This window comes from Leptonotus elevatus, chromosome 2, assembly GCF_054856555.1.
Source record: "Leptonotus elevatus isolate MCC_2025b chromosome 2, RoL_Lele_1.0, whole genome shotgun sequence".
Taxonomy (NCBI): domain Eukaryota; kingdom Metazoa; phylum Chordata; class Actinopteri; order Syngnathiformes; family Syngnathidae; genus Leptonotus; species Leptonotus elevatus.
In genome coordinates this window covers 15,751,819-15,778,943 of record NC_141240.1, presented here as the reverse complement: position 1 = coordinate 15,778,943, position 27,125 = coordinate 15,751,819, and the positions used below count along the sequence as shown (strand labels likewise).

Genomic DNA, 27,125 nt, shown 5'->3' with positions numbered 1-27,125 from the left:
ATTACAGGACTGTTGATATGTTTGGACCGGATCAAGGAATGGAACAGGTCAAGTTAACAAGAACAAGTTAAAACTTTGCCTGGCCCTGTATTGTTCTTATTGTGCATATAATAATGCTCCGTGCATTCACACTTCACTACTTTGTGCACAAAAGTGGGATGCCCCATTGAACTATGTTATTAATGCATACTTTTCCTCCAAATGCTCTTTATTGTGGGCTGAAAGTGGGTCACATCAACAGTCTGACTGAGTTAATTCCATCTTGGCACCAAAGTACATTAACTGCATTTGGCTGTGGGGTAATTTTGGACCTCTGTGTTATTAGGTGCCAGTGTGAAAAATGGTGACCAGGGCTTCCTTCTGTTTTTTGGATTGTGTATGTGACATGTAGCATTGCAATGAACACACAAGACACGGTTTCAGTTTTAAAAACTCTCTCAGTAACTCTATTTTCTGTATTAATGTACAACCGTTGAAAATTACAGCACTTTTTTTGGTAGCTTTTTCTTTATTCTTTTTTTTTTTTTACCATCTATCAACAGCCATTTTTTCCAGAAGAAATGTGAACAATGTGAGCAAGGAAGAGAGGAAGAAAACCCAAAGCCCGAAAATGATGAAACGGTGGCAAACACAATAGAGTAGAGCATCCAAATGAGAGGAGTGGAGTAAAAATGAATGAGTAGTGGAGTTAAATGCATAATGCGTGTTTGTGGTATGTCGGTGGGGTGTGTTGTAGTGAAAAAGACTATGGTATTGGCTATTGTCTGTCATGATCAGTTTGTGAAGCAAAGGCCATAACTTGTTAAACTGCAGCAAACATAAAAACTTTCAAACACGGGTGGGCAACCTTTATTCATTTCATAACAAGTTCAGGTCCTCCGATAGTCAATAGTTAATTTAGGGCAAACTTCACAGCGCAAAGGGAAACACACTGGGAAGAAAAAGATTTTGCCAAGCCATTCCTTTGCGTACAGGCGGACTCTACTGTATTATCTTTTGTTGTATATGTTAAAATTGAGCCAATGAAGGGTTTTAATCACCTGAGAACTGTGTGGCAGGTGTGCTGACCACCAGTATACACCATGATACACTGAACATGTTCAACGGGATCAAAATTGATTTTTGTGCATTTTGAAAAATAACTTCATTTATTTTGAGCATTTGTGGATTGTTTTTTGGGGGGCTTCTTATAACATTACGTCTGAGATATTTTGATTGCAGACTTTGATGGCAGGCCAGATAAACGCTTGCTCAGGCGGCACATCTGTCGGTTGCCCACCCCATTTGAAGTAACATTAGCAGATTGTATCGAAGAGCCAATTAGTTTTTCTAAGATCATAACAACTAGCAGCTTTTTATTGGCAGTTGTGGCCAAAGCCAGTCAAGTTTGGCAATTGCAAAAACAAAAATCTCATGAAAAGTGTGTTTATTGTGGGGGAAAACAAAACTATACATTCATCTAGAGTATGATCTGTATGTGAACGCGTATCATGCACAAGGAAATGCTGCATTTTGTCCAAGTCATGTAGGAAGGATGCAGATGGATTTCACTACTGCATTTATAAATTAAATTAGCCAACTAAATGAAAACACAAATACATGTCAAATGTAAATGTGAGCGATACAACTGCCACAAAGTGTCTACTAGGCTTTATGGTCTTAGCATTAGTAGCAACATCTTTGTTGAGAAAACTAGACATTGATTTGATCTTTTCTGTTTGTTGTTTTTATTTAATGTGTCACCAGCATAATGCTGGACAGTAACAAGAGATATTTGGGACACACATTTGATCCGAACGGTGTCCTCTGATCAGGAGATCTAACTCAGGTGACTGCGTTAAAGCCAACACACGGTGAAAGAACATGAAGAAGAGGGGGGAGATACAATCGTGCCATTCCGTGACCCTGCAGCATTTTAGGGGTGAGATAAGGAAGAGAAAAAGACGAAAAGAGAAAAAGACGAAAAGAGAAAAAGACAAAAAGAGAAAAAGCAAGTGAGCGTTGACAAGGAATTAGGGCGCAGGCGGGACTGCACCCTGGGGATGGTCATTGAAGGAAGCAATAGTGGGTTGGGGGCAAGTAAGAAAGACAAGGTAGGAAAGAAGGAAGGATGAAAGAGATGCTGGTGCTCTTCAGCCTCAATGGCGTTTCATGTGTCGTGGAAATCCTTCAGCAGCGTGCGTCGTCTCTGCTCAGCAATGTGCATCTGATTCTCCAGCTCCTGTTCACAGACAAAAGGAATCTCAACACTTTCTAAGCTTTTTTTTGGGGGGGGGGGGGGCATCAATTACTTGCATTTTTTTCACGACTCGCAATAGAGCTCTGTTCCTATTACTGTATAAATCAAAAAGGTCTTGTCTTTCTTACCCCTCTGTCGCTGGCACTGAGATCAACCTCGCCTCCCACCACTGCCCTCTCGTAGCTGTCCACCCGTTCCACTTTCCACGACAAGTTCTCGATCTCTGCCTCCAGCTGAGCTTGCTGGTACTCAAACTGCAGCAAAGCAAAACCAAATTAACACATACGCAAGCATTTGTCTTTCTTCTCTCCATTTGCCCCCTATCAAAACACATCTTGGCAGATCTTATTTTTCTATCATTAACTTGTGTTAGTGCTTTTTGTTGTTCCTTTTTCATCTCTCCACTTTCTTCTTTTCTGTCTTCTCTCAAACTAAGCATAATGTGTTCCTATTGCTGTCATTTGATATTTCTTTTTGCCTCCTTTCACTCTCTCACTGTCTACTCATTTTACTATTGTTGTCTTTTAATATTGCTTTTTTCCCCTCTTCGGAGTCTCTTTTCAAAATGCATCCTAGCAGAACAAAGTACACTGAAGTTGGTGGATCAAGCAACTGTACAGTTTCTCACCAGTTTTTTGCGTGGGCCGGACATGTAATAGGCATAGGGATACGTATACTGCAGTGTGTAGCGACACTGGAAGCAAAAAGACAACAGATAAGGGAAGTCAGTGAAACAGTATAGAAAATGTAAGGACAATTGAATGGCTATTTTTAAGGTTACATTCAATACAATTTTTTTTCTTCAAAAAAGGCACTCAGAGGTTGCATACTACATCTATGGAAAATAAATGATGCAGTGACGATGAAATGTTTAGTATTATATATATTATACGCATGAGTGAGTTAAGTGCTTTGATCTGAAGAATTGCATGGCGAGCCAGATCACATATACGTATCACTCACAGAGGTTAGGTTACTCACCCCTGCTTTAAATAAATATTTAACATTTAAGGACATTTCAAGACTAAATTAAATGAACAATATCAATTGTTTTAATTCCACCTGAGCAGTCAAGGTTGCAGGCTTCAGATTTTGACAGAATATTTAATTGTACGTAAAACTCTAAATTCAATTAAATCTGCTGAGTACTGCATTGCATATAGAGAAGATACCCCTTTGTCCATCTAAAAACAAATCATCTAAAACCTAAACAAACAAAAAATACCTTAGCTAAAAGCTTTGCAGCGTTGTGAAGGTACTGCCAGTCAATCCAGGTTCCCAGGTTGTTCATCACTCTCTCCTGGATTTTCTCCTGGATCCTCTGGTACGTCTGAGCCTCCAGCTGCAGAGACTTGTTGTGGTTCTCCCACTGGTGCGGGAAACACAAAAAAAGACAATTGTATTGACCACAATGTATCCCACTGGACACCTTCAGAATTTTCTCTGCATTCAAATATTGGTAAGTGAGGAAGTTGGTCAACTATGGTTTGTAAATCCTTTGCTAAAATGGAATAAATGTACAAAATGTAACTCATTTGCTCCCAAAACGTATAAATACGTTCTATTTTAAATGTTTTAAGTATCCCAAAGACGTATTTATATGTTTTCAGCCATTCCCACACCATGTTAATGTCTACACAATTTACCGTGTTTTCAAAACTAAGGTATACTTAAGTCTTAAAATATTCTTATGTATTCTCCGAGTTTCGGAGACGTTTTCCTCCAAGACAGCCCTGGGGGCAAATTTTGTTGTGCCAACGCGCGTTTCTTATTGGTGGGCTGGTTCACGCTTGTTGCTAGTTGGCTGCTGGCTTGTAACAGCGGCGGACGGAGGAGAGAAGGCAGAAGAGAGTTGCAGCTGTATGTACTTGAATGTGGAGAATAGAGATGGAACGAGAAAGTGAATAAAAAGAGAAAATAAAACATCAATTTGCAGTGTGACCTCCTGTCTCCATTTCGTCTACCCCATTTGGACCCCACCTTTTTGGCGACGTGCAGCCACCCTGCGCTATCTGTGGAGACAATTCGAAAACCAGGCCAAGACCAAGCAGGAGCGGATAACAAAATACTGCCGGTATTTGCATTGTGCAAAACAAAATCGGTTTGGCTAAGAAACTCCAGAAAATGGCATCAGCTAAGAGACATGCTTACGAGGCATAATTTAAACTGCAAGCTATTAGTTACGCGGTTGTACATGGGAATAGAGCAGTTGTGAGATAATTCCACATCAATGAATCCATGGTTCGGAAGGGGAAGAAGAAAGAAACCGAAGTTGGAGCTTGCCATCATTCCGGGAGGATTAACGAAGGAACTCCAACTGGTAATTGAAACTGGGGTTTGAAAGTAAAGTTGCGAGGAGCATGGGAGCGATCAATGAGAGAAGGTGAACACACTCCACCAAAACAAACGGAAGGCAGCGCCGGCTGGACAAGGTACGCCACGTTATGTGAATGGATTGTGGACGTCTGATGTTTTTCATTGTTTTGCTTTCTTCTCTGTAAGGTAAGCATTGTTAATTTCAGCCAGAATTATCCCATAATATTTTCTCTTTAACCACCGCAAAGCACTTTGTCAAGTCTAGTTTATTTATATCTCTTAATCAGACAAGAGTCTCAAAGGGCTTCACATGCCCACAGTTGACAAATATCAACGACATCCCCTAATCAAACCGCAAGAGAGCAAGGGAACATTTTTAAAAAACCCAACAGGCAAAAAAATGAGAAACCTTGAGATTGGGCCACAAATGTGGTAATCAGTGATTACTAATCACCCTTCCAGGATGATCAGGCTGCAATGGAATGCTCGCAGTTTTTGCTTTGGGAATTGTTTATTCACGTCCGATCCGTCCCGATCCAGTTTTTTTTTTAATACTTCTAATCCGATATGATAGCCTTATTTTATTTGTATTATTATTTTAATATAAAATAAGTGCAAATAATATGGAGTCACTGAGTAATGTTACAACATTTTTACTCTTAAAATTCACTAGAATGCACGATATGAAGTGCAAAATGGCACAATTTTTTATTTTTTTTATTTGTTATGCTAGACCATACAGAAGGCTTTGATGCTGCCTCAACTGCAAAGAACGGTTGAAGAAATGGTAGTTATTACACAAACAGCCAGCAGGTGGTAGCAGAACAAAAAAAATCAACTAGGGGCCATCTTGAAAAAAAGCTCATTACTCACATTTCTCAATAGATTTGTGAATAATGATGAAACTTAGGTATATTCTAATGCTAATTGCTGCAAAACGGAAACAGATAGAAATATATATTTTTCCTCTAATCTTTCTTTTGGTAGGTTCCATGTTTTTATATCAATAGAACACAATATTTTGTGGGCCTTGCAAAAATCCAGTAAAACAGCCGGGAGTGAAGGATTGCTTCTGTTAAAATGGCTAAGAGTGAATGAGTTAAATAATACACTTCATGTGCTTTGTGAGATCAAGAAAATGTTTGACTACACATACTTTCCTGTGAATGTAACATCGTGACCATGAGTAGTCTTCAATACTCAAGAGCAATACAGTCTAATATATTGTACATATATGTTAAATAAATATTTGAAATTATTCACAACTCACTCACTCACTCACCCTCTCAAAGTAGAAGAGGTATTTCTTGAGTGCCTCTCTGGCCTGAGCCTGCTGGCTCTGGTTGACTATATCGGGGTTTTCTTTGTAACGACTGCACTCGTAGTATTCACTGCCATGCGTCTTCCAGTCACCGAGACACATCCAGCAGAAGTCTGAAAACAAAAGGTTCAGTTTTTATAATCATTCATTAAAAAATTCTCCGGTCAGTTTTGAACGCACACCTAACTGGTTGGACTACAATGGTTTGAACGCACACCTAACTGGTTGGACTACTATGCTGTTGGGACTCGTCCATCCATCCATTCATTAACTACCGCTTATCCGAGGTTGGGTCGCCGGGGAAGCAGCTTCACCAAGGAAGCCCAGACTTCCTTCTCCAGCCACTTCAACCAGCTCTTCTGAAGGGGTCCCAAGGTGCTACCCCGAGCCAGCCGAAAGGCATAGTCAATCAGCGTGTCCTGGGTCATCCTCAGGATCTCCTCCTGTTGGTACATGCCCGCAACACCTCTCCAGGGAGGCGTCCAGGAGGCATCCTAACCAACCAGATGTCCGAGCCACCTCAGAGTAGCAGCAGCTCTACTCTGGGCCCCTCCCGGATGACCGAGCTTCTCACCCTATCGCTAAGGGAGAGTCCGGACACCCTGCGGAGGAAACTCATTTCGGCCGCTTGTATCCGGGATCTTAGTCGAGGGTAGGAACGTAGATCGACCGATAAATCGAGAGCGTCGCCTTTCGGCTCAGTTCCTTCTTTACCACAACCAGACCGATACAGAGTCCACAGTTGAACTCGTAAGTTACTAAATAGTTTTCAAAGGAGCTACATTTCATATTCGAAAGTTTAAGTTGGGAAAGGCAATGTCATTCACATCCAATGATTTAGTAATAAATGGTATATTTTGCACTGTTGAATTAGAATGACAAATATTCATACATGGTAAGGCTGGAGTTACATTGCAGGGCTGGGTTTTAGAATCAAATTTAGCACCTATACGGTGACTTTTTGTCTATTTTTATGTACATAGCAAGTGACACATTTGATATGATAGTATTATCACTGGTGGAATACATTAAATATTGCATGTGCAGCTGAATTAACACCACACGCATCGACAATACAGTAATACACGAATACAGACATTGAAGGTAACACAGTTTAGTTGGCCATGTCAGACTCTTCCCCCATTGATTTAAATTAAGGTGAACTCAGCATTACTCTGCTGGCAGCCGCCCACTCTTATTTTGCTTGCTGTAGATAGAGGTTACATTCTATTGATTTATAGTGGGCGTTTATTTTGGCCAGTTTGTGTTATTTGGGCAGACACAGTTGTGAATGCCACTAATGGATGTACTAACTACATCCTTGCTTCATCATATATATCACTTGGCATACACAAGCAGTTTGACTGACTGTTATGGTAAAGTGAAGAAAGGAATATGAATAGCACTTGTTATTTCCTGCACAGTTCAAAGTCCTGCAGAAATATTTTAGCCTTATTTGTCAGAACATGACATTTCATTGTATAAAGGATTCAACTTACCATGTTTGCACTTGGAGCATTGCTGGAATAAACAAACAAGATACATTTGTTATGAAGTAAATTAAAAAGAACAAATGTGCTTGAGCTTACAAGTGCTGTCAAAGTTGAAGCGTTAACTAATTAATTAATTGCAAAAATTATTGCATTAATCATGTATTAACGCAGATTAATCACACTATTAATTTTGACCGCAGATGATCCTTTAGCTGACAGCGGATGGTTACAATAAAGGTAGCGCATGTTGTGTTTGAGCAATAAACATAACTGCATGCATTAAAGTAAAACATTTAATAAATGTTTGCGAATGACATTCAGAATTATTGTTCATGACAAACTACTGGGGTCATTTCCCCCCCATTTTAAATTATGCTAGTAATTAACTGATTTGAAAAGAGGAGGACGATTGTGTGCAATGGATCAAAACATTTAGACGTCCACATAACACGTTGAAAAAATTAACACAACAGGTGCTCTTTAAATTTGGTGGGCAAAATTTTTTGATAGAAAAGCCTTTTTAATTAAGCAATTACTCATGATTACTCAAAATTCTGAGATGTGATTAATCTGATTAAAAAAAATTATCGTTTGACAGCTATACAAATGCTACACTAAAAACAGAGGAGCTTCAGTGCAAAATTCAAGTGTTGTGGACTCAAACAAAAGAGAAAAGATATATTTTAGGAATTGCCTTTTCGGCTGTGACTTACCATGTGATTGCATCCTCCATTCTTCTCAATGCAGATATTGCACTTAGGACACTGAAATGTGACACACAGTTGCTTCATATTTCAAACTCTTTTTTCAAAGTTATAAGTCAAAATAGAAACCATGTGGCGGCTCATACATCTTTAGTGTGTGCGCTGATATAGTTTGCCGTCTCTGAGTCGTCTGCACATTTTGTGAGCCATTTCCGGATGGTTGCGCAGTCTGTGGGTGCATGGTACATCTGACGGCATTTAAAACTTAGAACAAGAAAAGAGACAAAACAGAGAAATTCAGCATTTAAACTCAAGTGCATACAATTTATCGTCAGTTGAAGGCTTGAAGCATTAGAAATATTATTAATAAACCTCTTAGGTTAAACCACCAGTCATTAAAAAAGTTGAGACCATCCAGAATCATAACGTGCTTTAATGCACACCATATACTTTTACAATCAGGAATTAAATTCAGTTGTTACATTTGCTGTGTATGTTTCTGTAATCTGTGTGTGTGTGTGTGTGTGTGTGTGTGTGTGTGTGTGTTGTGGACCTACCAGAAGACCTCACTGCAGCGACTACACTGCACCCTGCGCGCCCGTGGCTCCTGCACCTTAATGACGATAGGACAGTCTGCACCCGGACACAGTTGCAATTGGAAGTGACTCTGTAGTTGGAGAGATGAAAATCAGGTAAAGCTGAGCGCTTCAGGGCAACCCTGTGTGTTTCAAACATTGGTCATTCAGTGGTCTTAGAAAATTATTTCGACTGGCAACTGAGACTGACAAGAGATATATAAAACAATGTTTTATAAAGTATCGCTTAATTTCTTCCTACACAAAGTGACATGCAAATGAACTCCTTTAAGGCATTCTGCAACTGCGATGCCATGAAACAGCTGAGCAGTCTTGTCCCATTACTTTTGGTCCCTTGTTTAAAATGTGGAAGTAACAGACAAACTGTTGTAATTTCTACACAGGTCACCTGAATTGGATGGAAAGACCCTCATATTAAATCTGAAAGTTTGCAGCTAAAGCAAATCTTGCTCAATTCATTTCAAATCAATCGTGGTGGTGTTTAAAGCCAAAATGAAGAGAATGGTGCCGCTGTCTGAATATTAAGGGATCTGATTGCAGATTAAAGAAGGACAGACAAACACACCTCGACATAGTCTCTGAAGAGGTAGCGTCTGTACTTGTCCTTTAGCTCATCTCCTGGCAGTAGAGGCATGACAAAATCTTCTGGCATTTCCAGGGAGCAATCCTGAGCCATACAGGAAATGCCTGGAAAGACAAAAGCGCACACACCCCACATACAAATACATTAATTATTGGAAAAACAGATTTCCCATATCATCCTTAATGTGTGCTAGCAATTGCACTTAACCATAGAAAGACTCAGTTGGATTGCTTTTTTTCACCAGGAAATAAGTAAAGAAGCAACAGGTTTCAAGTTACTGTTATGTTGCACTTATAAACAAGCCCAAACACTCACATCGAATAATGAGCACGCACGAAAACATTCTTCTCACATAGATATGGCACATTAAAAATAAAATATTTGATCTGATTGCACACCCAGACACACAAACAATTGACAGCTGAGAAGTAGCAAAGGCATTTCTTAACTGAGGTCCTTAATTTTAAGTAGCTAACACATTATTTATACAGCCACAAAGTACTTTATATAGTGGGCTACATAACACAAGCACAAAATTGTATATTTAAACATGTACTAATGAAATCTAAATTAAATTAATTTCCAAGCAGATGCTACACTGTATTGCACAGCTGAAAGCATACTGCCAAATCTAGCATAAAAAATGATGACTCCGGGGCATCATCTAAGCCGGGTAGTTTTACTTTGTTACAGTTTTATTAGACAATGCTTAACTTTACACTTGTATGAATGTAATTTAAAATTGAATGTACAGACTACAGAGTTAACAATGGTTTTATAATGGTGCCATTTGGAGCCTGGAATGGCTTTATTCACTTTACATTACTGTATTTTTAGCGAAATAAAATGTTCCCTTGGAAGTGAACCAATGTCAAGGAACAGATTCCACTGCATTACCTTACTTTGGTAAATGCAACACAAGTCACCAAAGCAAGAATACAAGTTTCAAAAATGAAAACCAATTCAGTATGAAGGATTGGGCCACTTGGGAGATATTTCCATATGTCCACATGGCTTCTATGTGCAGTCATGTAAGCAGTTTCTTCAAAAATACACGTGACAGAGAAAACAGACTTCTGCTTAGATTTACTACAGGTAAATATGATCATTTTGTATACAATGACCACAACGGTTAAGTACACACACATGACTTACCCACTCCTATACCATCTTTGACCAGTACAGTACAGTGCTGTTCCCAGCAAGCTTTGCAGAAAGAGTGCTGGCAGGGTAGCGCCAGCAGAGAGTCTCTACGTACGACCTGGAGACACACGCCACACTGCGGGGACTGAGGGCCCTGGAACACACAAATTCAATTTAAGTTCCAATATCATTGTCCCGAAGTGAATACATTTACAAATACAAATCGTGAACTGCAGAAACACACATTGCACTAGTCTGCTTGCAAGGAGTTCTATTTGCATTCATGACGTTTGTTCTTAAAAATAAAATATGCATATGAATTTACATAAAAATGCATACAACTACAATTTAAGAAAGTGTACAAGTACGCCTTAACAAAGTTTATAAGCTTGAATTGGTCTCCAGCAGTAAAACAATATCTTCCCTCCAATGGTACCATGTCCATTTGTTACTCACAATGACTGCTCTGCATGTACTGCTAGGCTGAACCAGAGCGTCAGACAACACCAGAGAAGAATTGGACTTATTCCTGTGTACAACAAGGGGAAAAGAGAGGCTGGAATGAGGACGGAAAAAGTAAAAATTATGGTAAAGAGAAATATAGAAACGACATATGAATACAGAAGGTTCTTGCAACCTTTCCCAGGTCAGATGGCTTGAAATTAAGGTGACAGGTGAGCTGGAGCCCATCTCACCTGTCTTGGAAAAGAACTGGGGTACATCCTGGACTGGATGTTTCATATTTGCATTCACACCTAATTAGAGTCTTGGTCTTTAATAAACTTAACGTGCACGTTTTTGTGATGTGGGATGAAGCCTGATTAGCCAGTGAAAACCCCAAAAAGCAGCACAGAGAGAACATCCACACTCCACAGAAGAAGATTATAATCTTCCAACTGTGATGCAGACATGGTAAAAAAATATGGTGTATGCTTGCCCTTGTGAATTTATTTTTATTTTTTATTTAATGTATTAGTATTTGTGGGTTACATTCATTTCTTTTTAGAACAGCTCATCTGGGTTTTTGTTTTCCAGAGTTGCATGGCAGGCTGTTTATTGTAGTAAATCATGTGTTGCATTAATCAAAGTGTTCTTCCTCATCCATCCGTAACTTGTATGTTATATTTCAAGGCAAGCAACTTATGCTAAATTTCAAGATTTTTATTTTATTTTATTTTTTTGGGTAACTTTGAAACACCATATTCAACGTCACTGATGAACTAACTGAAACCTTTTTTTCAGCATTTCAAGCATGCTTCACACTAAAAGGGAAATATTACAGGAAAAGTTGGGGAAAACAAACAAATGTCTGGAATAACTGAAAAATTACAAAATAGGAAAATACCTGTCCAGTATATGTGAAACCTGCCAGTGAAAATGCACAAGGATGAGCTTTGCAACAGCCGGTAAAACCTGAACAGAGAGAAAGAGAGCAAGAGAGAGAAATTAAAATGTATTTCATCTTCCTGAATATGAGGTGAGTCAGGAAGCTAGACAGTAAACACATTGCATGACCACACCATCTTGTATTACAGGCCAAACTAGTAACAGACCTCTGATAATTACTAATGTTTGTCCCTGGCATGGATTGACAGTTGATATGCAGAAGTGTTGAAGTAAACGACATAGAATGGGTGCTAAATTCTTCATGACTGTGTAGCTAAATATGTTCATCCACAACATAGGTAGGTGGTACCTGGCCGAGTGGCCGGCGTCGCCTTTTCCGAACAAAGTGTGAAATTTCCTAATCTGCCCTTCCTATTTACTAGAGCGTATCTGTACTACATAAACAATAATCCACACAATTCTTACCCGGCCATTTACTGTACACACAGACTACAATCACGGAGTTAATCTGAAAATGCACTTCTACTTCTTAGTGTTATAAGGCTTGTGTGACACATTTAGGAGACTAAGGAAATTTTAAAACAATGCAAACAGCCTTCAAATGTTTGGTCATTAAACATCACATCAACAATGTCCCAGATGGCATTAAGTTGGTAGCCGTTAGCTGCCACCACTATAGTAGTAATTACAAAGTTGCAAAAAAACAATAACAAAAACAAAAAAGCTATGCCTTGTTTGGGGAAAACACAAATGACATCAGATCAATCTAGATCAGGCACTCTTCAAGCCAGACTGTGAACTTGAACCAAGAAATATAATAGGAAAAGGTCTGGCATTGTAGCGGCAACTCAAATCACAACTTTATTCACTATTTGTATAATAGCTGTGCACGAACGCTGACTGCAAAAAGCATATGTTTGGTACAATTACTGGACTAAAAGATATGGTTCATTTGGCAAAATGCTTTTCATTTGTAGCTCACATGGAATTCAAAGACTTGCTATGATCAGGCATGGATGCATGGTTTGGTGGCAGTCCATGCATCCATGCCTGATCTCGATGGGGCACTATGTAAATGCATTAATATGCTGAGTGGGAAATGACTCCCCTTTAATTCCCTTTAGGTACTGCACTAAGGCTTGTTATTTGTGTACAAAAGCAGGAGTTAAAATAATGCAGAGTAGAAGAGGCCCACCTTCAGTGCAGCAGCCACAATGGTCACCTCCTCGTTGAGAGCCCTATGGCTCTCCTTGTATGTCAGGCAAGTGAACTGATACTCCTCTGGATCAAAGGAGTCAGCGCCCTGTTGCTCCACATCGCTGGCCACGCCATCGTAGTAGGTTTCGATGTCCCCTTGATCCTCCTCTTCCCCTCCGTCATCCTCATCCTCATCCTCTTCAGAGTTTACTCCAAAGTCTTCCTCGTTGCTGTCAGACGCCTGGCTGTTCATGTCCACAGACATCCAGTCGACAGAATAACCCACCCGGACAGGTAGACTGCACGCCTACCTGTCGGATCTCTGCGGTTCTGATTGGCTAGAATGGCTTGTATAGGCGCCGCCTCTCCGTCCACCCTGGCGTCCGGTGTGTCTGAGCCGCGTGGAGAGCGTGCTCAGCAGCAGCGGAAGAAACAGAAGAAGTCGCACTCCCCGTCACTCATTTGGAAGGTCAGTTTGAGGGTCATCCAAGAAACAAAGACTGTGAAGAAAGCGAATCAAATATGTAGGGGTGTTAGAAAAAAATCGATTCGGCAATACATCGTGATATTACAGCGCGCAATTCTCAAATCGATTCGATATGCGGCCAAATCGATTTTTAATGGGAATATTCAACAAAACGTCTTACTTAGAGTTAGGATTCACACATTAAGAATGGAAGAATGTTATATTAATGGAACATTAAGCCTTAATATTTTATTTCAGTGCTGTTTAAACATGAAACAGACTGCAACCTGTTTGTTAAATGCAGTGACTCAGTTTAAAGCCTGAATTTTCAGATGAATAAATACATTTTCATACAAATCTTACAGTGTACATGTACAAGTTTACTGATTAGTATTTTCAAAATTTGAGTAAAAAAAAATAAAAAAAATAAAAATCAATTTATAGATTCGCATCGGAATTAATCAGTATCGAATTGAATCGTGACCTATGAATCATGATACAAATCGAATCGCCAGTTACTAGGCATTCACACCCCTACAAATATGTGATATTGAACAATACAATACAGTATAATGAACCCCTGACTATTAACAAAAGCACATCTTTACATTGAATCCTTTAATTGCTGAAAAACTCAAATATACATAGCTCTCACATATTTGTATGCTCTTTCTGATCATTTCTGCTAGATGGGGCCAAGGCCCTGGCTAATAGCAAAGTAGTAACTGGCATTAGGACAGTTTGCTTAAGGATAACTATACTGCTACTCATTTAAGTTCCAACTATTATCCGATCGTTGGTGATGTACTAGATTGAAGTTGTGTTAAGATGAGCAGACGCAAGATGAAGGACATGTGTTGAGTCTTAGTGTCTGGGGCTTTAGAGGATTAGCTGGAACATGCTTTAGCTTAAAAGGAGATATAAAGGAAGAGACACACCTGGGGACTCCCTCAGCAAAAACCGCTGGAAACAGAAATAGTGAAGTTGGACTGTCTTAACACGCAATACACTCTTTGGTGACCCTACTTTTGTTACATGGCTATATGAGATCAGATACAAGAGCTGCATCACAAATGCTTCATATGCTGTAAATGCACAAGTTTTGAGACAGTAGTTTAAAGCAGCTCTATGTAACAATTTGCCCAAAATATCTTTACAATAGCCTTTTTATTTGACCATTTATGACTGAAACATCTTCTAATTAGTAGATTAACACCCTAGCTGTTCATAATGGGTAGTACTCCTGCAAGCCTCTGGCCCATAGTTTTCAGACTGGATTGCAGCCATGATAAATTTCCATTATTTCCAAATCAATGAGAGTTGAAATAATAACTTGGAACGAAGTGTACTACACACAGCGATAGCAACACACAGTATAAAACAGATTGGGTATTGTTGTTTAGGTATTGCTTGTTTGGCACTATTGCTGACAGATTAATTGATTACATGACCACTGGTCTTAATTTATGGTCAAGGTCTGCCTAAAAAAATATATTAAAGAAACAACACACACACAATTTACATAACAGGATTTTGCTCATGTGTAGTTACACTGAGACATGCAGAACGTTATGTTGAATGTCAAGAATAGTTTGATCTGGCATGCAGATACCAAATACACATTGGGCTTTCCATTTAACACTTAAAACATTCCCTTTGAGATTAATAGGAACAACACTGGTTGCATGAATAAAGCCAAATCAATGTTTGTCCCTGAAAATGTCAACAAAAACCTACATACAATATGCACTTGCAGTTACATGCTAAATAGGTTATCTATCATCTAGCTTTGATTTATTTTTATTTTTTTTCGGGGGTGGAGGGCGAGGCTTTAGACATGCCAAAGAAACAAGAGCAAAGAGGATTTGAAAACCAAAATTGTGGAAAAGCAAGGATAGCCCATCTCCAGAGATCTGAAAGTTTATGTGTCTACTGTGAGCAACATCATCAAGAAAGCCCATCTGGGAGAATTTCTTGTGGTAGAGAATTTTGGTAATGCTCATCACTATACGGTTTGCTGAAACCTAAATGAGGCCATCAAAGAAAACACGGTCCCTAAGGTCAGTCACGGTGGACATTCACTGACATTTTCAGATTGCTTTGCTGCTTCTGGCACCAGATGGCTTGACTGTGCACATGGCATCATGAAATCGGAATACTACGCAGCGCAATGTAGGGTCCAAGTGTCAGAAAGCTGGCACTCCATCAGACCTCGTGGGTCTTACAGCAGGGCATTGACCCGAAGCACACTTAAATAAGCACCCAACATGGCTTCAGGCCAAGCGCTGGAAAGTTCTGAAGTGACCAGCAATGAGTCCAGATCCAATTCCTAAAGAACATGGTACACCTGTGGGGAGATCTGAAGGCAGCAGTTGGTAAGAGGAACCCTTCAAATATGGGAGCTGGAACAGTGTCAAAAGACAAGTGAGCCAAAATTCCAGCAGAGATATGTAGGAAACCTGATGAAGTGCTTTTTTTTTCTAAACGAAAATATTAAGTTGAGGGTGCCTATAATTTTGTTCCATCCATGTTTGGAGTTCTGTATGGAATGATCAGATTTTGCTTTTATCTCTCTTTTTTTGTGTGTTGTACAAATGCAAACAAAAGGAATAAACATACATGACTGACACCTATTTTTTTTTATTACTCTAATTGCTATAAATTTCCGGTATAAGTGGTGCATTATCTAACACAGTGGTGCCCATGACTGTATGTGTGCCTTATTGTATACAACATGAAAATGTATTCTTACACTATCTGTAACACTGTATGAACTGTAATAAACGGAGGTCCCTGCAATCTTTTACTACCTACAGAGACTCCGTGGTCCTGACCCACCAGTTGAGAACCACTGATTTAGAGAATTTTCTCACAAGTGGCCTTGAGCCCTGCGACACTGGACAGTGATCACTTTGCTGCCTCTGACGTTCAAGAGTAAAGTGAATTTCAAATGTTAAAATAAATATATATAATCAAATATCTAACATCTACGCAGAAAGGGGAGAGACGAGCCAAGACGAACCTGCCAGGTGCCAACCAGGCAACAGCCAAAGGCTCCAGGTCCGGGCTAAAAACAGGCTCTTAAACTGGGTGACACACATCTAGCTAAGCTAATGTATCACAACGACTCAGCACAGTTTCATAATAACGTGATAGAGGGCCCGGGGGCTGAAATGTATTAGACGAGGTGAAACAAATATGCCCTGCTTTGAATTTATTGAACATCGAAATATACTCCCATTCTTTGGTAAATGTACTTAGGAGCCACAGAGGTCCATCCAGTTATCGAATAGCCAATTTGAGTTAGCCGGATTAGCCTTGAAACATTTACATTGAGTCACACAGCGAGACAAAGCTCAAACCAGTAGTTTAACAAGGTCAAAACGGTCCTCTTGGGAAAAAATGACGAAAAGTAAAACAAGACAATTGTATACTAGTTGACGATATTAATGTTAACGCAGTTGCTAGCTGCTATTAGCATCTGATATCGTTATGATACGCCTTATCCACTCCAAACCCGTGGATTAGGATGTAAACAAGGCCGTCAGCAACTCGAGAGCCTACAAATAAAATTCTGGAAATATATATCTATTGATTCTACGTTACCTCAAGAAATATTTACCTCTCAGAGAGACGCCGGTCCTGTCCACCGTGACATACAAAAGTGTGTTTTAGACTACAAAGCCGCTACGTGTGTTAGCTGGTAGGCGGACGATATGATGAGTTCTATGTGCACAAACGGAGTCGGAATTTCCAAATTCCAAATCGAGGGAAAGGTAAAAAAGAAAAGGGCGACTAAAATGTACCCTAGGCTCTACGAATTAATGTAACTACATAAAGCATTATTATAAGTTGTACTTATAGCAAACTTTTAAACGAGTAAAAAACAACAAAAACGTACACCTGCGGGAGTGCTTAAAATTGTAAAATACGAGTGCGATGTAACGCTGCACTTGTCAAATAACTTAACCCTGAGCAAACTTCTATCCCAAAACGACACAATATATAAAAAAAATATGTAGGCTGGCTGAGAAATATTTTGGCTCAGAAAATTATTACGCCTTGTCGGGCCTTTAAAAAAAAAAAAATATATATATATATATATTTTGTTTTACATGTTGCATTTAATGTTTACGTCACCCTATGTAGTTGCGAAACTTAATTGAACTGTATTTGTCTTCTTTAATTTTGACGAAAACAGCGTTTTTTTGCCATTCGAGATTTACAGTGTCTGCAGTGTGCTTTAGTGACACTTTTTAAGTTAGTTAATACGTCATGGCGTATAGTTTAGTCCACACTAAAACTAGTGTGCCTGGCTAAGTTTCATAAATGCAAAATGCGATTCTCTTTTTTATTGTAATTTGCATTTGTTAAATAAAGTTGTTTATTTAAAAAAAAAAAACTTCAGCTTGCCTCATGTATTTAAAAAAAAAGTAGCTCTGGAACATTTGAGAATTTGTGATGATAGGAAAACATGACCATACTTTAAAATAACGTTCAACATTATTTTAATCGTATTCCAATATTCACTTAGAAAAACAAGTGCCATCAGCAGTAAACAAACATTATACACACAATATTGAGAACAAGAGATGGAGGATAAGTGTGTTTCCATAATGACTGTTGTGTGGTCAAGTCATACAACAATAACAAAGACACCTTTCAGCTTTTCTTCAGTCAAAACTCACCATGTCAAATGTGTATTTATTTACCCGTTCATATAACCACCCATGTCTGACTGTATGCCTAGCACTAGGTGTGTATGCAGAGAAGTATTAAGCGAACCGTGACTTGAAAAGTACAAAAGAAACATGCAGGGTAAAAGTCACGCAGTATCATGCTTTCTCAAAGGGAAATAAATGTTTCTCTTTGCCTCTCCTCTCCCGCTTTGTCTTGGGTGCGCTGAAACCCCCCTCTTTCTCCTCCTCCACTTGCCTATTTTGGGGCCAAGACATAGCCAGTGTCTCTAATGTAGTTTTAGCTCTGGAATTTTCCTCGTCCCCAACACCCCCCTCATCTGATGAAAGCCCATCACATTTGTCTCCGTCAGCAGCAGAGGCAGCGAGGAGGCTCCCGGCGGCCTGGCCCTTCTTGCCATAACGCTGCTTTAGACGTTCTCTGATTAGAAGGCTCTTCACAAGCAGAGTCCAATTGGAGAACACCCTTTTTTCTCTTTTCTGAAAAATGAAAACCAAAAGGCCATTTACCCAAACAATGAACAACTTTTCAATGACACTCCCACAAGTGAACTCCCACACACCTCTTTCTCCTTCTGTTTTTGAAGCTCTTGTTCTTCCTCCCAGGCAGCTCTGAGGATCTCCTCGTGCTCTTCACACACAATGTAGCCATCAGTGCTGGAGCACAAATTGGAACCAAGTTAACAATAAATATACTATTCTCCTGTACTAATATTCAAGTCCAGGGTGGTGTTGTAATTAGAAACAAAAACACTGCTGATAAACATTAGAAACAGGAGTTTTTTTTAACACTTCACAGTGAATAATGAGTGAATTTTTGCTAACACTAATATCCTGGCATGCTCAATATAATGCACTTGGAATCCACTCTATTTTTTTTTTTACTTGAGCGTTCTCCTGCATTTAGTATTGTTGGATTAGCCTATAAAATGCTCATAGTAATAAAGGTGTTTTTTTCTGTAAATATACTATAGTATCCATTTATTCATGTACATTTTGAAATGCACATATTGCAGTTGCTACATGCTGTACACTGTTTCTCCTCAGTTTTACTGCATAGAGTATTGTAATCATTAATCATGTAGCTAAACAGTGTCAAAACATAAAATCTGAAGGTGAATCAAACACAAAACAATTGTCTACTCTTACACTGCATGCGAATATCCCCCATGAAAGTCAAAGCCAGTGACGGCGGGGGCAGCATCCATGTCCAACTTCTTGGCCACGCGGTGCAGGTTGGGCAGCCTGAGGTGGACGCAGCCCACCGGCAGCATACGGGTCTTAAACAAGTACACGTTGCCATAGTCGTTGCGTGGAACCTGAAGGCAACAAATGAGCAGTAAATGACATACCACTAAGTGAATAAATTAAACAATAATCAATCTGGGGTAATTTCAATGAATCTATTGAAAGATATTTTTGCAGCACTTGGCTTTTCAACATTTCAAACCCGAATAGGTAGCTTTTCCATTTCAATACAAAATAAAGTTACCTATTCAACTAGCATTGAATACCTTTCCATTCACAGCTATTGGCGGTTGATACGCCTCCGTCTGCCATTCTCCAAACAGAGCAAGGTCATTTTCATCCTTCTGCTCGGTCATCATGCGAGCCTTACGGGAACGATTAGAGAAGCCCTTCACCATCTGACATGGACACAAAATGACGTCTGAAGTCTGAAGCAAATTAACAATCCATGGTGGAACTAAATTAAGGATTATAAACCACCAGTCATAAAAACGAGGAAAGACCATCCAGCAACAAGACGGACTTTAATGCAGACTCAACTTTAGTGAGCTCTCAAACTCAGTGTTTTACCATTTTAAACTCGGCAAGAAGTCATAGCCACTAAAATAGATATATATTTTTCTGTTGAGCAATGCAAGTAAATTAAATGTGACATCTTTAATTACAAACATTAAGATGATTGTCTATACATTTTTAAAAGTCAGATTCATTGTTACTTGTTTTATTCTTTTATATTAATTAATTCTTAGAATGAATATGTTCCAGTTAAAGAGCTTCTACATCTGAATCAATTATCCCAGAAACAGTAAAAAATACATTTTAAAAAGTAAAAACGTCTCACTTTGTAGGGTAGTTCTCCTATTTTGACAGTCTGTGCTTCTTTCAGCCACGTGTCTTTAGAGTGTAGAGTGCGCACACAATCTCTAGCAGAAAGGAACAAGATCATATTTTATTGCTGCATTTGAGCAAATGATATAAACAAAACAAAAAAAAACTGCATTGCACATTACTTAAACAACAACAAAAACATTGATACAGTTCTCCAAGACTTCCTTGTAGTCGTCAACATTTTCACATTGCCACCATTAAAAAAGTGTCTGGACACACGTAGAGAGCCTGTGAATTGGAAAGACTACCCGGTGATTATCTATGAAAAATGGGTAAAAGTTATAAGGGGCCGATAGGGATATACAGTAATTCAGGATTACCTCTCCACTTTACATACTTCACACAACTAAAGCAGTCGTATACATTTCTGTCACTCATGCACACGCCTGATACGCTCTTAAAACACACTACACTGAAATGCTCTCATACAGACGACTGTAGTGAACTTTTATTTATTTGGAGATTTATTCTGTTTGTGTATGAGAGCGTTTCAGTATTGCGTATAAGGGCAACAATGTGACAAGTGGACACTGTCCTGGAATTGTGAGGGGGGGGGGGGGGCAAAATGGAATAAGCACTTGGAAACGCCTCTAAAATCCACCATAAGTAAACTCAGGGGAAAAAAACACAAAACAATTGATGCTACTTCTTAATGGTTAAGTTTAAAGAAGTTGAGACTCGTGTGAATGAGAGAGCGTGTGCCAAGTAGTGTTTTTGAGAGCATTTTAATTGTAAGTGTGAGAGGTAATCCTGAATGATGTCCCTGACAATCTTTCCTCAAACCAAATACTTTAACTGACCTGGAGTACACCGGCTCTCCTCGGCAGTATCCGAGTATGGCGGCTGAGTCAGGATAGATGGCTTCATACTTGAGCAGGTGTCTCTTTAAAGCGTACAGCGGGTGGTTCTTGTACTCATTGATGGAGATGGGCAAAGGCTTGTTTAGCAGCTTTTTCTGCATCTGAGTGGCCAATAAAATAAATCTTGAGCATTTATTGATCCAATTTAGTAAGGCATTTTTTTGTAAAATTTGATAATTATTCACCTCCTTATCCTCTTTAACGTCACGCTCATCTTCAGGTCTCAGAAACGGCTGCAGTGTCTCCTCCCACCACTCTTCCTCCACCCGCCTCTTCCTAGTCGACGTCAACCAGGTGGGGTCATACTTCCGGCCCAGGTCTTTCACAAAGCCGTCTCCGTCCACGCCCACCACGTACGTGACCGGCCGCGTTGCATTTTGTGAGCAGAGGTGAGGCGCGCCCACTCCGTGTTCCACATCCACACACACCCACGAGGAAGTTTTGCTCACAAATACCTCCAACCACTCGTCAGCGCCGACACCATTGTTCTTTTTCGTGCTCCGTCGCTTTGCTTTGCTCCCTGCCAGTACTTTTTCTCCATCCTCGTGATCCTCCTCATCTTTCCCTCGACCGCTCGATTCCTTCTGGGTTGTATTGTTCCTGTCATTTTTATCTTTGCTGTTGCTTCTCTCTTTACCCTTTACTACCTTGACAGATTTGGTCCCAATCTCCGAATCTTCACTTCCCTCCTCACTGGACACTTGAAACTCTTCATCACTAAGTTCTTCCTCATCCTCACTGTTGATTTCTTCCTTGTAGCTGACCTTAGAGGCGATGCTGCGCCGTTTGGAGTTCTTTGGTCTTGGGCCACCTGGCGATATGATCTTCTCAGCTCTCTCTTCTTCCTCTCCCTTTACCGATTTTCTCTTTGCTTTTTTTCCTCCCCTGTCTCCGGTACTCTTTGCTCCGCCAGCTGGCCTCTTAGAGCCTGGAGAGATTTTCTGTTCAAGTGAGCTGGTCGTTGATGTTTCCAGGCTTTGGTTTGTCCTCGCTGGTGAGATAGAGGAGGTTGTGGCCCCTTTGCCCTGCAGACAAGACAGTAATTTACAAAATGATGAAAAAATGGTGAATATATATCCCTCAGGAACACAATAACAGGCAAAGATGCAGAATGTCTAATGAATACTACCATGTGTAGAATCGAGTACAAATGACAACCTGATGTGACAGAGACATACTGACCGGTAAGTATACATTTTACATTACTTGTAATCTGAATCAGACCAAGAAGAAAATTGATCTGACCATGCATAGAGATTTACTCCACTTGCAAAATACTAACCAGAGCCATTTATTTACTGAACTGCAAATACTGAAGAATAAGCCTTTATCTGTGCAAATGCATTTATTATTATAGTAATATTACTGTACCCTAATGAGACTAAGCGGTATTGCATGTATACAAAATGGTGATGTTACCTTGGCTGGTGGAGGTTTGAGAGGAATAGGCTGCAGAGAAAGAACCAACCGGCAAAAGAGCTGAAGAGACCTCAAGACCAGCATGAACAACTACAGATAACACAAAAAGAGCATGACCACGTCAACAGCGTTTCAATCATTCTATTCTATAGGTGAACTACCGACATGAGTCATCTCCTGGTGGTTCTTTGCTGACAGGCTTGCTAGACGTTTCTCCAGCAGAGTGCGAGGGTTTGGACGCTCTTCATGTGAAAGATTGGGATTGAGGGTGAACGTTGCTTGAAACCTAGAAGATGCAATGACATTTACACTTTGCTTGACACATGAAGACTGTTCCCTCTGTTCCTATTTTTTTTTTTTACACACATTAAAGACAACATTAATTAGTTTGTCTTTTTTTGCTTACAAAGCACCCCAAAAAAACATTCCGGCAAATAGATGAATATATTCAATTTAATTAATGATTAGGGATGTAACAATAACCGCAATATCATGATATTGCGATATTAAAATTGCCACAATATCGTCTTCGTCATGTTACAATATTTAAAGCACCACATCTCCATCAAAAAACTTTACTTTTCACCTGCTTCAGGCAAGCACAGCATTATGAATACTTTACGCTGCTGAGACAATAGTAACATATGCATTCTTTTTGCTTTACTTTGAATTTTGCTTTTTATTGTCTTTTTTCTTTTAAAAATTAATGAAATAAAATGGTTTGATTGATTGATTGTGAGTGGAATTATTGAGTGAATCACTGAGTGAGTGTCTTAACATTCACAATAGCTATACAGGTTTAATGACCATATAAAACATAAAAACAAACAACAATAAAAAACCTGACGTTTCATAGTAAATGAAATTGAGGATATGAATGTGAGTTACATAACTCAGGAGTATATTGTTCTCAACATGGCAGGCCTATAAAGCACTGGGGTAAACCCTGTTCAACTTTAGGGGTGTTTGACTTCAGAGGTTTTGCTGAATGCAGAATGAATGCTACTTAAGAAATGTTTCACAACCTTTATTGAACAAAGGCTGCTTGGTCGAATCAATGATTTAAAGGGTGTGACAACAACATATAGTCCTGTTAATGTGTACACACCATTTTAGCAGCCCGGAGAGGTAGTTCTGGTCTTTACGTTCTTTGACGACCGCACTAAAGTGAGCAGGCAGCATTGACAGCGTGATGGCCAGCAGGTCAGGTTCACTGCACAGGCGGTTGCGGAACATCGCACTGGCTAAGAGACACATGAGGTGCACCTGACAGAGCAAAAACAGAATCTCACAATAACTAACAAAGGCAGCGTGGAAGGATGCAAACAACAATAGTGTATGCAAGAGTGTTCACCTTGTGTGTGTCGATCAGCAGGTCCTTCTTGTAACGGTTCATCATCCGTCTCAGGTACGTCTCAAACTCCGCCTTTTTCTTCTGTCTGGACAATCACAAAGGTTGATTACTGAGCATTATTAAACACATAATTTGTTTGTCAGTAAGCAGATTAAAAAGCTAAAATTACTTGACTTGTTATTGTAAAATATACTGTAGGTACTGTTTACGTGGTATTAATATAAGGTGTTTCAAAGATTTGAAATATGAATATCTTAGCAACATGTCCGAGGCACACTAAATTAAATAGTCTTTATTTTTTCCGCATATAAAAAAAAAAGGCTTGGGCCACCGATGTCCCTCAATGAAGTGCAGATCTGTAACAAGACCAAGCTATCAACTAAAGTGCAAAAAACTATTTACCCATTGTTTTATTAATGGTTCCATTTGTTTGTTCATTATCAGGTTACTAGAAGGGTGGTTCCCTTATATTCCAGGGGGTAGACTGTTTCCCGTCCAGTTTCTCACTTAGCGAGGCTATAATCATTGATTTGTCCATTAACTGATTGTTAAAAATTCGGTGGACTGTGTGGGAGTATTGGTTAATTGTGCCTTCAAGCACTTGAGGCAAAATGGAGTGCACTACTGGACTGCAACCAGCACTCTTGGTTGAGGCTCAACTAGTTTTCAGACTACCGAGAGAAAAAACTTGTCAGCATTGCTATTTGTTACAAAGAATTTCATGTTTGAATATTAGCAACTATGACCAATAATAACTACATCTATACTGTACTGATTGCATTGGCCATTGTTTTAAGTAACAGTTAAATAATAGTAATATAGTAAAATAAATAAAGATATATTAATTTCTGCATTATAGAACTAAATGCAACTACAAGTTATAATAAAGTGTAACTTATCACCCTTTAAAACAATAGAACAGAATAGCATGAGAACAAAGTCTTTGTGAAGTGATATTGCCACCTACTGCCGTTTGATATGTATTGCTGCACACACAAGGAAGCTAGTCGTGACAGCGATTTCCTCTACATCACTTCTTTAAAAAAAAAAAAAAGATTTGTGATGCTCACTTACTTTTTCCTGACCTCTGGGGTCTCAATTTCTATCTCTACAGGCTGAGACGGTAGGACTGGTTCTGGTGTTTCTGCTGGACTCAGCGGCTCAGCCAGTTCTCACAAAACACAAATCCATGTTAATTAAAAAGGAAATACTTGGACAATGTTATTCTTCTTTACTCACCTTCCACCTCCTCCCAGTCATCCTCCTCTTCGTCACTCTCCTCCTCTTCTTCCTTTACATTATCCGTCACTGGGGCTACTGAGCTCATCTTTTTATTGTTTTCATTATTGCTGTGTGTGATCTCCATCTTCACCGGTGACCGGAAGTGTTTACTGGTAATGATGCCAGCCGCATTCCTAACTCGGTGGCCTGAGGAGGGACGTGGTTTTGCGATCCTCCTGAGAATCTCCTCTTCTTTTTTTGCACTGTCATCACCTTAGAGACAACAGAAAACCATTTAGTTTAGTAATGATAGTCATTTATTTATTTTCCTAAACCTTTTCTGTTTTGTATGCTTGGGTCATATGTGGTTGATCTGTATGTCTAGGTTTTTAAGTCGGAACAATATTAGACTCAATTTGTTGTATTTATAAGTGAGAAAGAAGGTTTACAAGGAGACAGATTAAAGAGCACAGAGCAAAACAGTGAACAATAATAGTACAGTATTAGGGCAACTAGTCTATAACATAGTGGTTGAGGTTGTAGCTGTATGTGGATTGTAGCAAACATAACAGGGAAAGGACAGGACAGGGGTAGTGTGTGGTGGGAGTGCGCTAGATGCCAAAACCATAAGAATTTGAGTATGAAATGTGAGATCAGTACAGGAAGTTAACATAATCGTAAGGGCTATGTATAGCAATTAAGGTCTTTGTAATGTACTGAACGGTTAATTGTACTTTCTATGGCCATTATGTCTCCAAAACAGCACAATTAAATAATAAAATACATGTTCCGAAAACTGCAGTGGGGAGTTCTCATGCAGTTCTCCGTTGTTTGCTAAAGATTACCTGCATCTTTTCTCTTCGCCTTCTCTTTTGCTCTTCCACCCTTCGCCTTCGGGACCTGCTTCAGCTTCTTTGTATCGACATCTGTCTTCTTACATCCATGCCGCTTTGCCATAATCTGTTTACTTCGCTAAATTATGTATTTGTGCGTTTGTTTTTTTTAACACGTACGAAAGTACACAAGTCTCACAATTCCCCGTGTGAAGTTATACCTTGGCGGATGTCATAAAAAAAGAAGTTACCTAACATTCCAACCCCTCTTTGATAACACTAACGTGAGACTGTTCATGAAGAAGGCGGGCTGTGTCATCACGTCCGGTCACCTTCTTTTTCTTCTGGCCTCTGTGGCGGACTCGCAACCACTTTTGAGTACATATTGCCATCTAGCGTAGAAACAGGCGAGTTGCAGGCTATGGCAACAACTACCCACCGCCCAGCTAAAACAGAGTGACCTTTACTATTAGGTCGATAGGTAGATCAGTGAATTTGAAAATATCAAAAGTGCGGGGTTTCAAAAGTCACTCGTCTGTTCGTCTTTTGAAAAGCAAAGCAAAACAGAACAAAACACAAAATACAAAACAAAACTCTGAAACGGTTTTGCCATAATAAATAAATAAATAAAGAAATAAATATTTTTTAAAGGCCTTTAGTGACTTCGCAGATATATTATTTGGTATATTTTGGACACTCGAAAAAATTGAGAAATACTCGTCTGGCGGAGATACTAATGATTATTATATGCACTACTGTACTGTATTAGCAGTACAGAGCAAAAATGCGGAGTTTATCCAGAGGGTAGCGCCAGAGGATAAGCAAAGTTGTCACTCCAGACTCCAAATACCCATTAAAACCAACAATGCTGTATAATATATATATATATATTTTTTACTGCACCTTAATGTTCATGTTGTATGAAGTCTGAACATGTGGGTCAGTGTAATCCCATCCCTACGACAATAAAGACAACACTGTCAACGTTAAATGGCAAAAGTTTATTGTCCGGTTTGCATCAGAAAAAGAAAGAAACAAACACTGCATTTGCACATTTTTGTCATGACTATTTTGTAAATTTACTACAATGTGATGCACAAAGGAACATGTATACAATAAAAACACCCGGCTTAACACGAGTGATTTTTATGAACACTTTTTTTTAACAAGGGAGAATTTTATAGTGTTTTATTTGTCGAC

The 27,125-nt window shown here is 39.3% G+C and overlaps 2 protein-coding genes across 3 annotated transcripts; both read right to left on the bottom strand.

Annotated features, from left to right (window-relative positions):
* Nucleotides 1–417: 417 nt before the first annotated feature.
* arih2 (ariadne homolog 2 (Drosophila)) lies at nt 418–17,158 on the bottom strand. 2 transcript variants are annotated; one of them, XM_086069280.1, is made up of 15 exons: nt 17,028–17,158; nt 12,938–13,439; nt 11,741–11,808; nt 10,852–10,924; nt 10,408–10,549; nt 9,235–9,356; nt 8,631–8,740; nt 8,220–8,337; nt 8,083–8,133; nt 7,376–7,397; nt 5,838–5,989; nt 3,465–3,608; nt 2,868–2,933; nt 2,368–2,493; nt 418–2,221 (listed from the first exon to the last, which is right to left on the bottom strand). In XM_086069280.1, the coding sequence occupies exons 2-15, from the start codon at nt 13,202–13,204 to the stop codon at nt 2,150–2,152; spliced, it is 1,533 nt and encodes a 510-aa protein (XP_085925406.1). In that variant the 5' UTR covers nt 13,205–13,439; nt 17,028–17,158; the 3' UTR covers nt 418–2,149. The 2 variants fall into 2 exon arrangements, with proteins under 2 accessions (XP_085925406.1, XP_085925407.1); XM_086069281.1 differs by having other exon boundaries at nt 17,012–17,132.
* A 738-nt stretch (nt 17,159–17,896) lies between these two features.
* On the bottom strand, nt 17,897–26,245 carry xpc (xeroderma pigmentosum, complementation group C). Its single transcript, XM_086069941.1, has 14 exons — nt 25,938–26,245; nt 25,111–25,365; nt 24,946–25,042; nt 23,872–23,956; nt 23,626–23,783; nt 22,683–22,803; nt 22,518–22,607; nt 21,284–22,123; nt 21,039–21,199; nt 20,192–20,273; nt 19,617–19,748; nt 19,252–19,421; nt 18,666–18,759; nt 17,897–18,582 (listed from the first exon to the last, which is right to left on the bottom strand). Exons 1-14 carry the CDS (start codon nt 26,047–26,049, stop codon nt 18,241–18,243), a joined length of 2,739 nt encoding a protein of 912 aa, XP_085926067.1. The 5' UTR covers nt 26,050–26,245; the 3' UTR covers nt 17,897–18,240.
* Between the last annotated feature and the right edge of the window lie 880 nt (nt 26,246–27,125).

Excerpts from the sequence above, each read along its gene's own strand:
- xpc (XM_086069941.1), bottom strand. The coding sequence starts at position 26,049 with ATGGCAAAGCGGCATGGATGTAAGAAGACAGATGTCGATACAAAGAAG. Across the intron at positions 23,784-23,871 it reads TGCTGATCGACACACACAAG|GTGCACCTCATGTGTCTCTT; the intron begins GTGAACACTCTT and ends TTGCTCTGTCAG. Across the intron at positions 22,124-22,517 it reads TCAAACCTCCACCAGCCAAG|GGCAAAGGGGCCACAACCTC; the intron begins GTAACATCACCA and ends TCTTGTCTGCAG.
- arih2 (XM_086069280.1), bottom strand. The coding sequence starts at position 13,204 with ATGTCTGTGGACATGAACAGCCAGGCGTCTGACAGCAACGAGGAAGAC. Across the intron at positions 7,398-8,082 it reads ATGGAGGATGCAATCACATG|CAATGCTCCAAGTGCAAACA; the intron begins GTAAGTCACAGC and ends TGTTTATTCCAG. Across the intron at positions 2,934-3,464 it reads CTGCAAAGCTTTTAGCTAAG|TGTCGCTACACACTGCAGTA; the intron begins GTATTTTTTGTT and ends TTTTGCTTCCAG.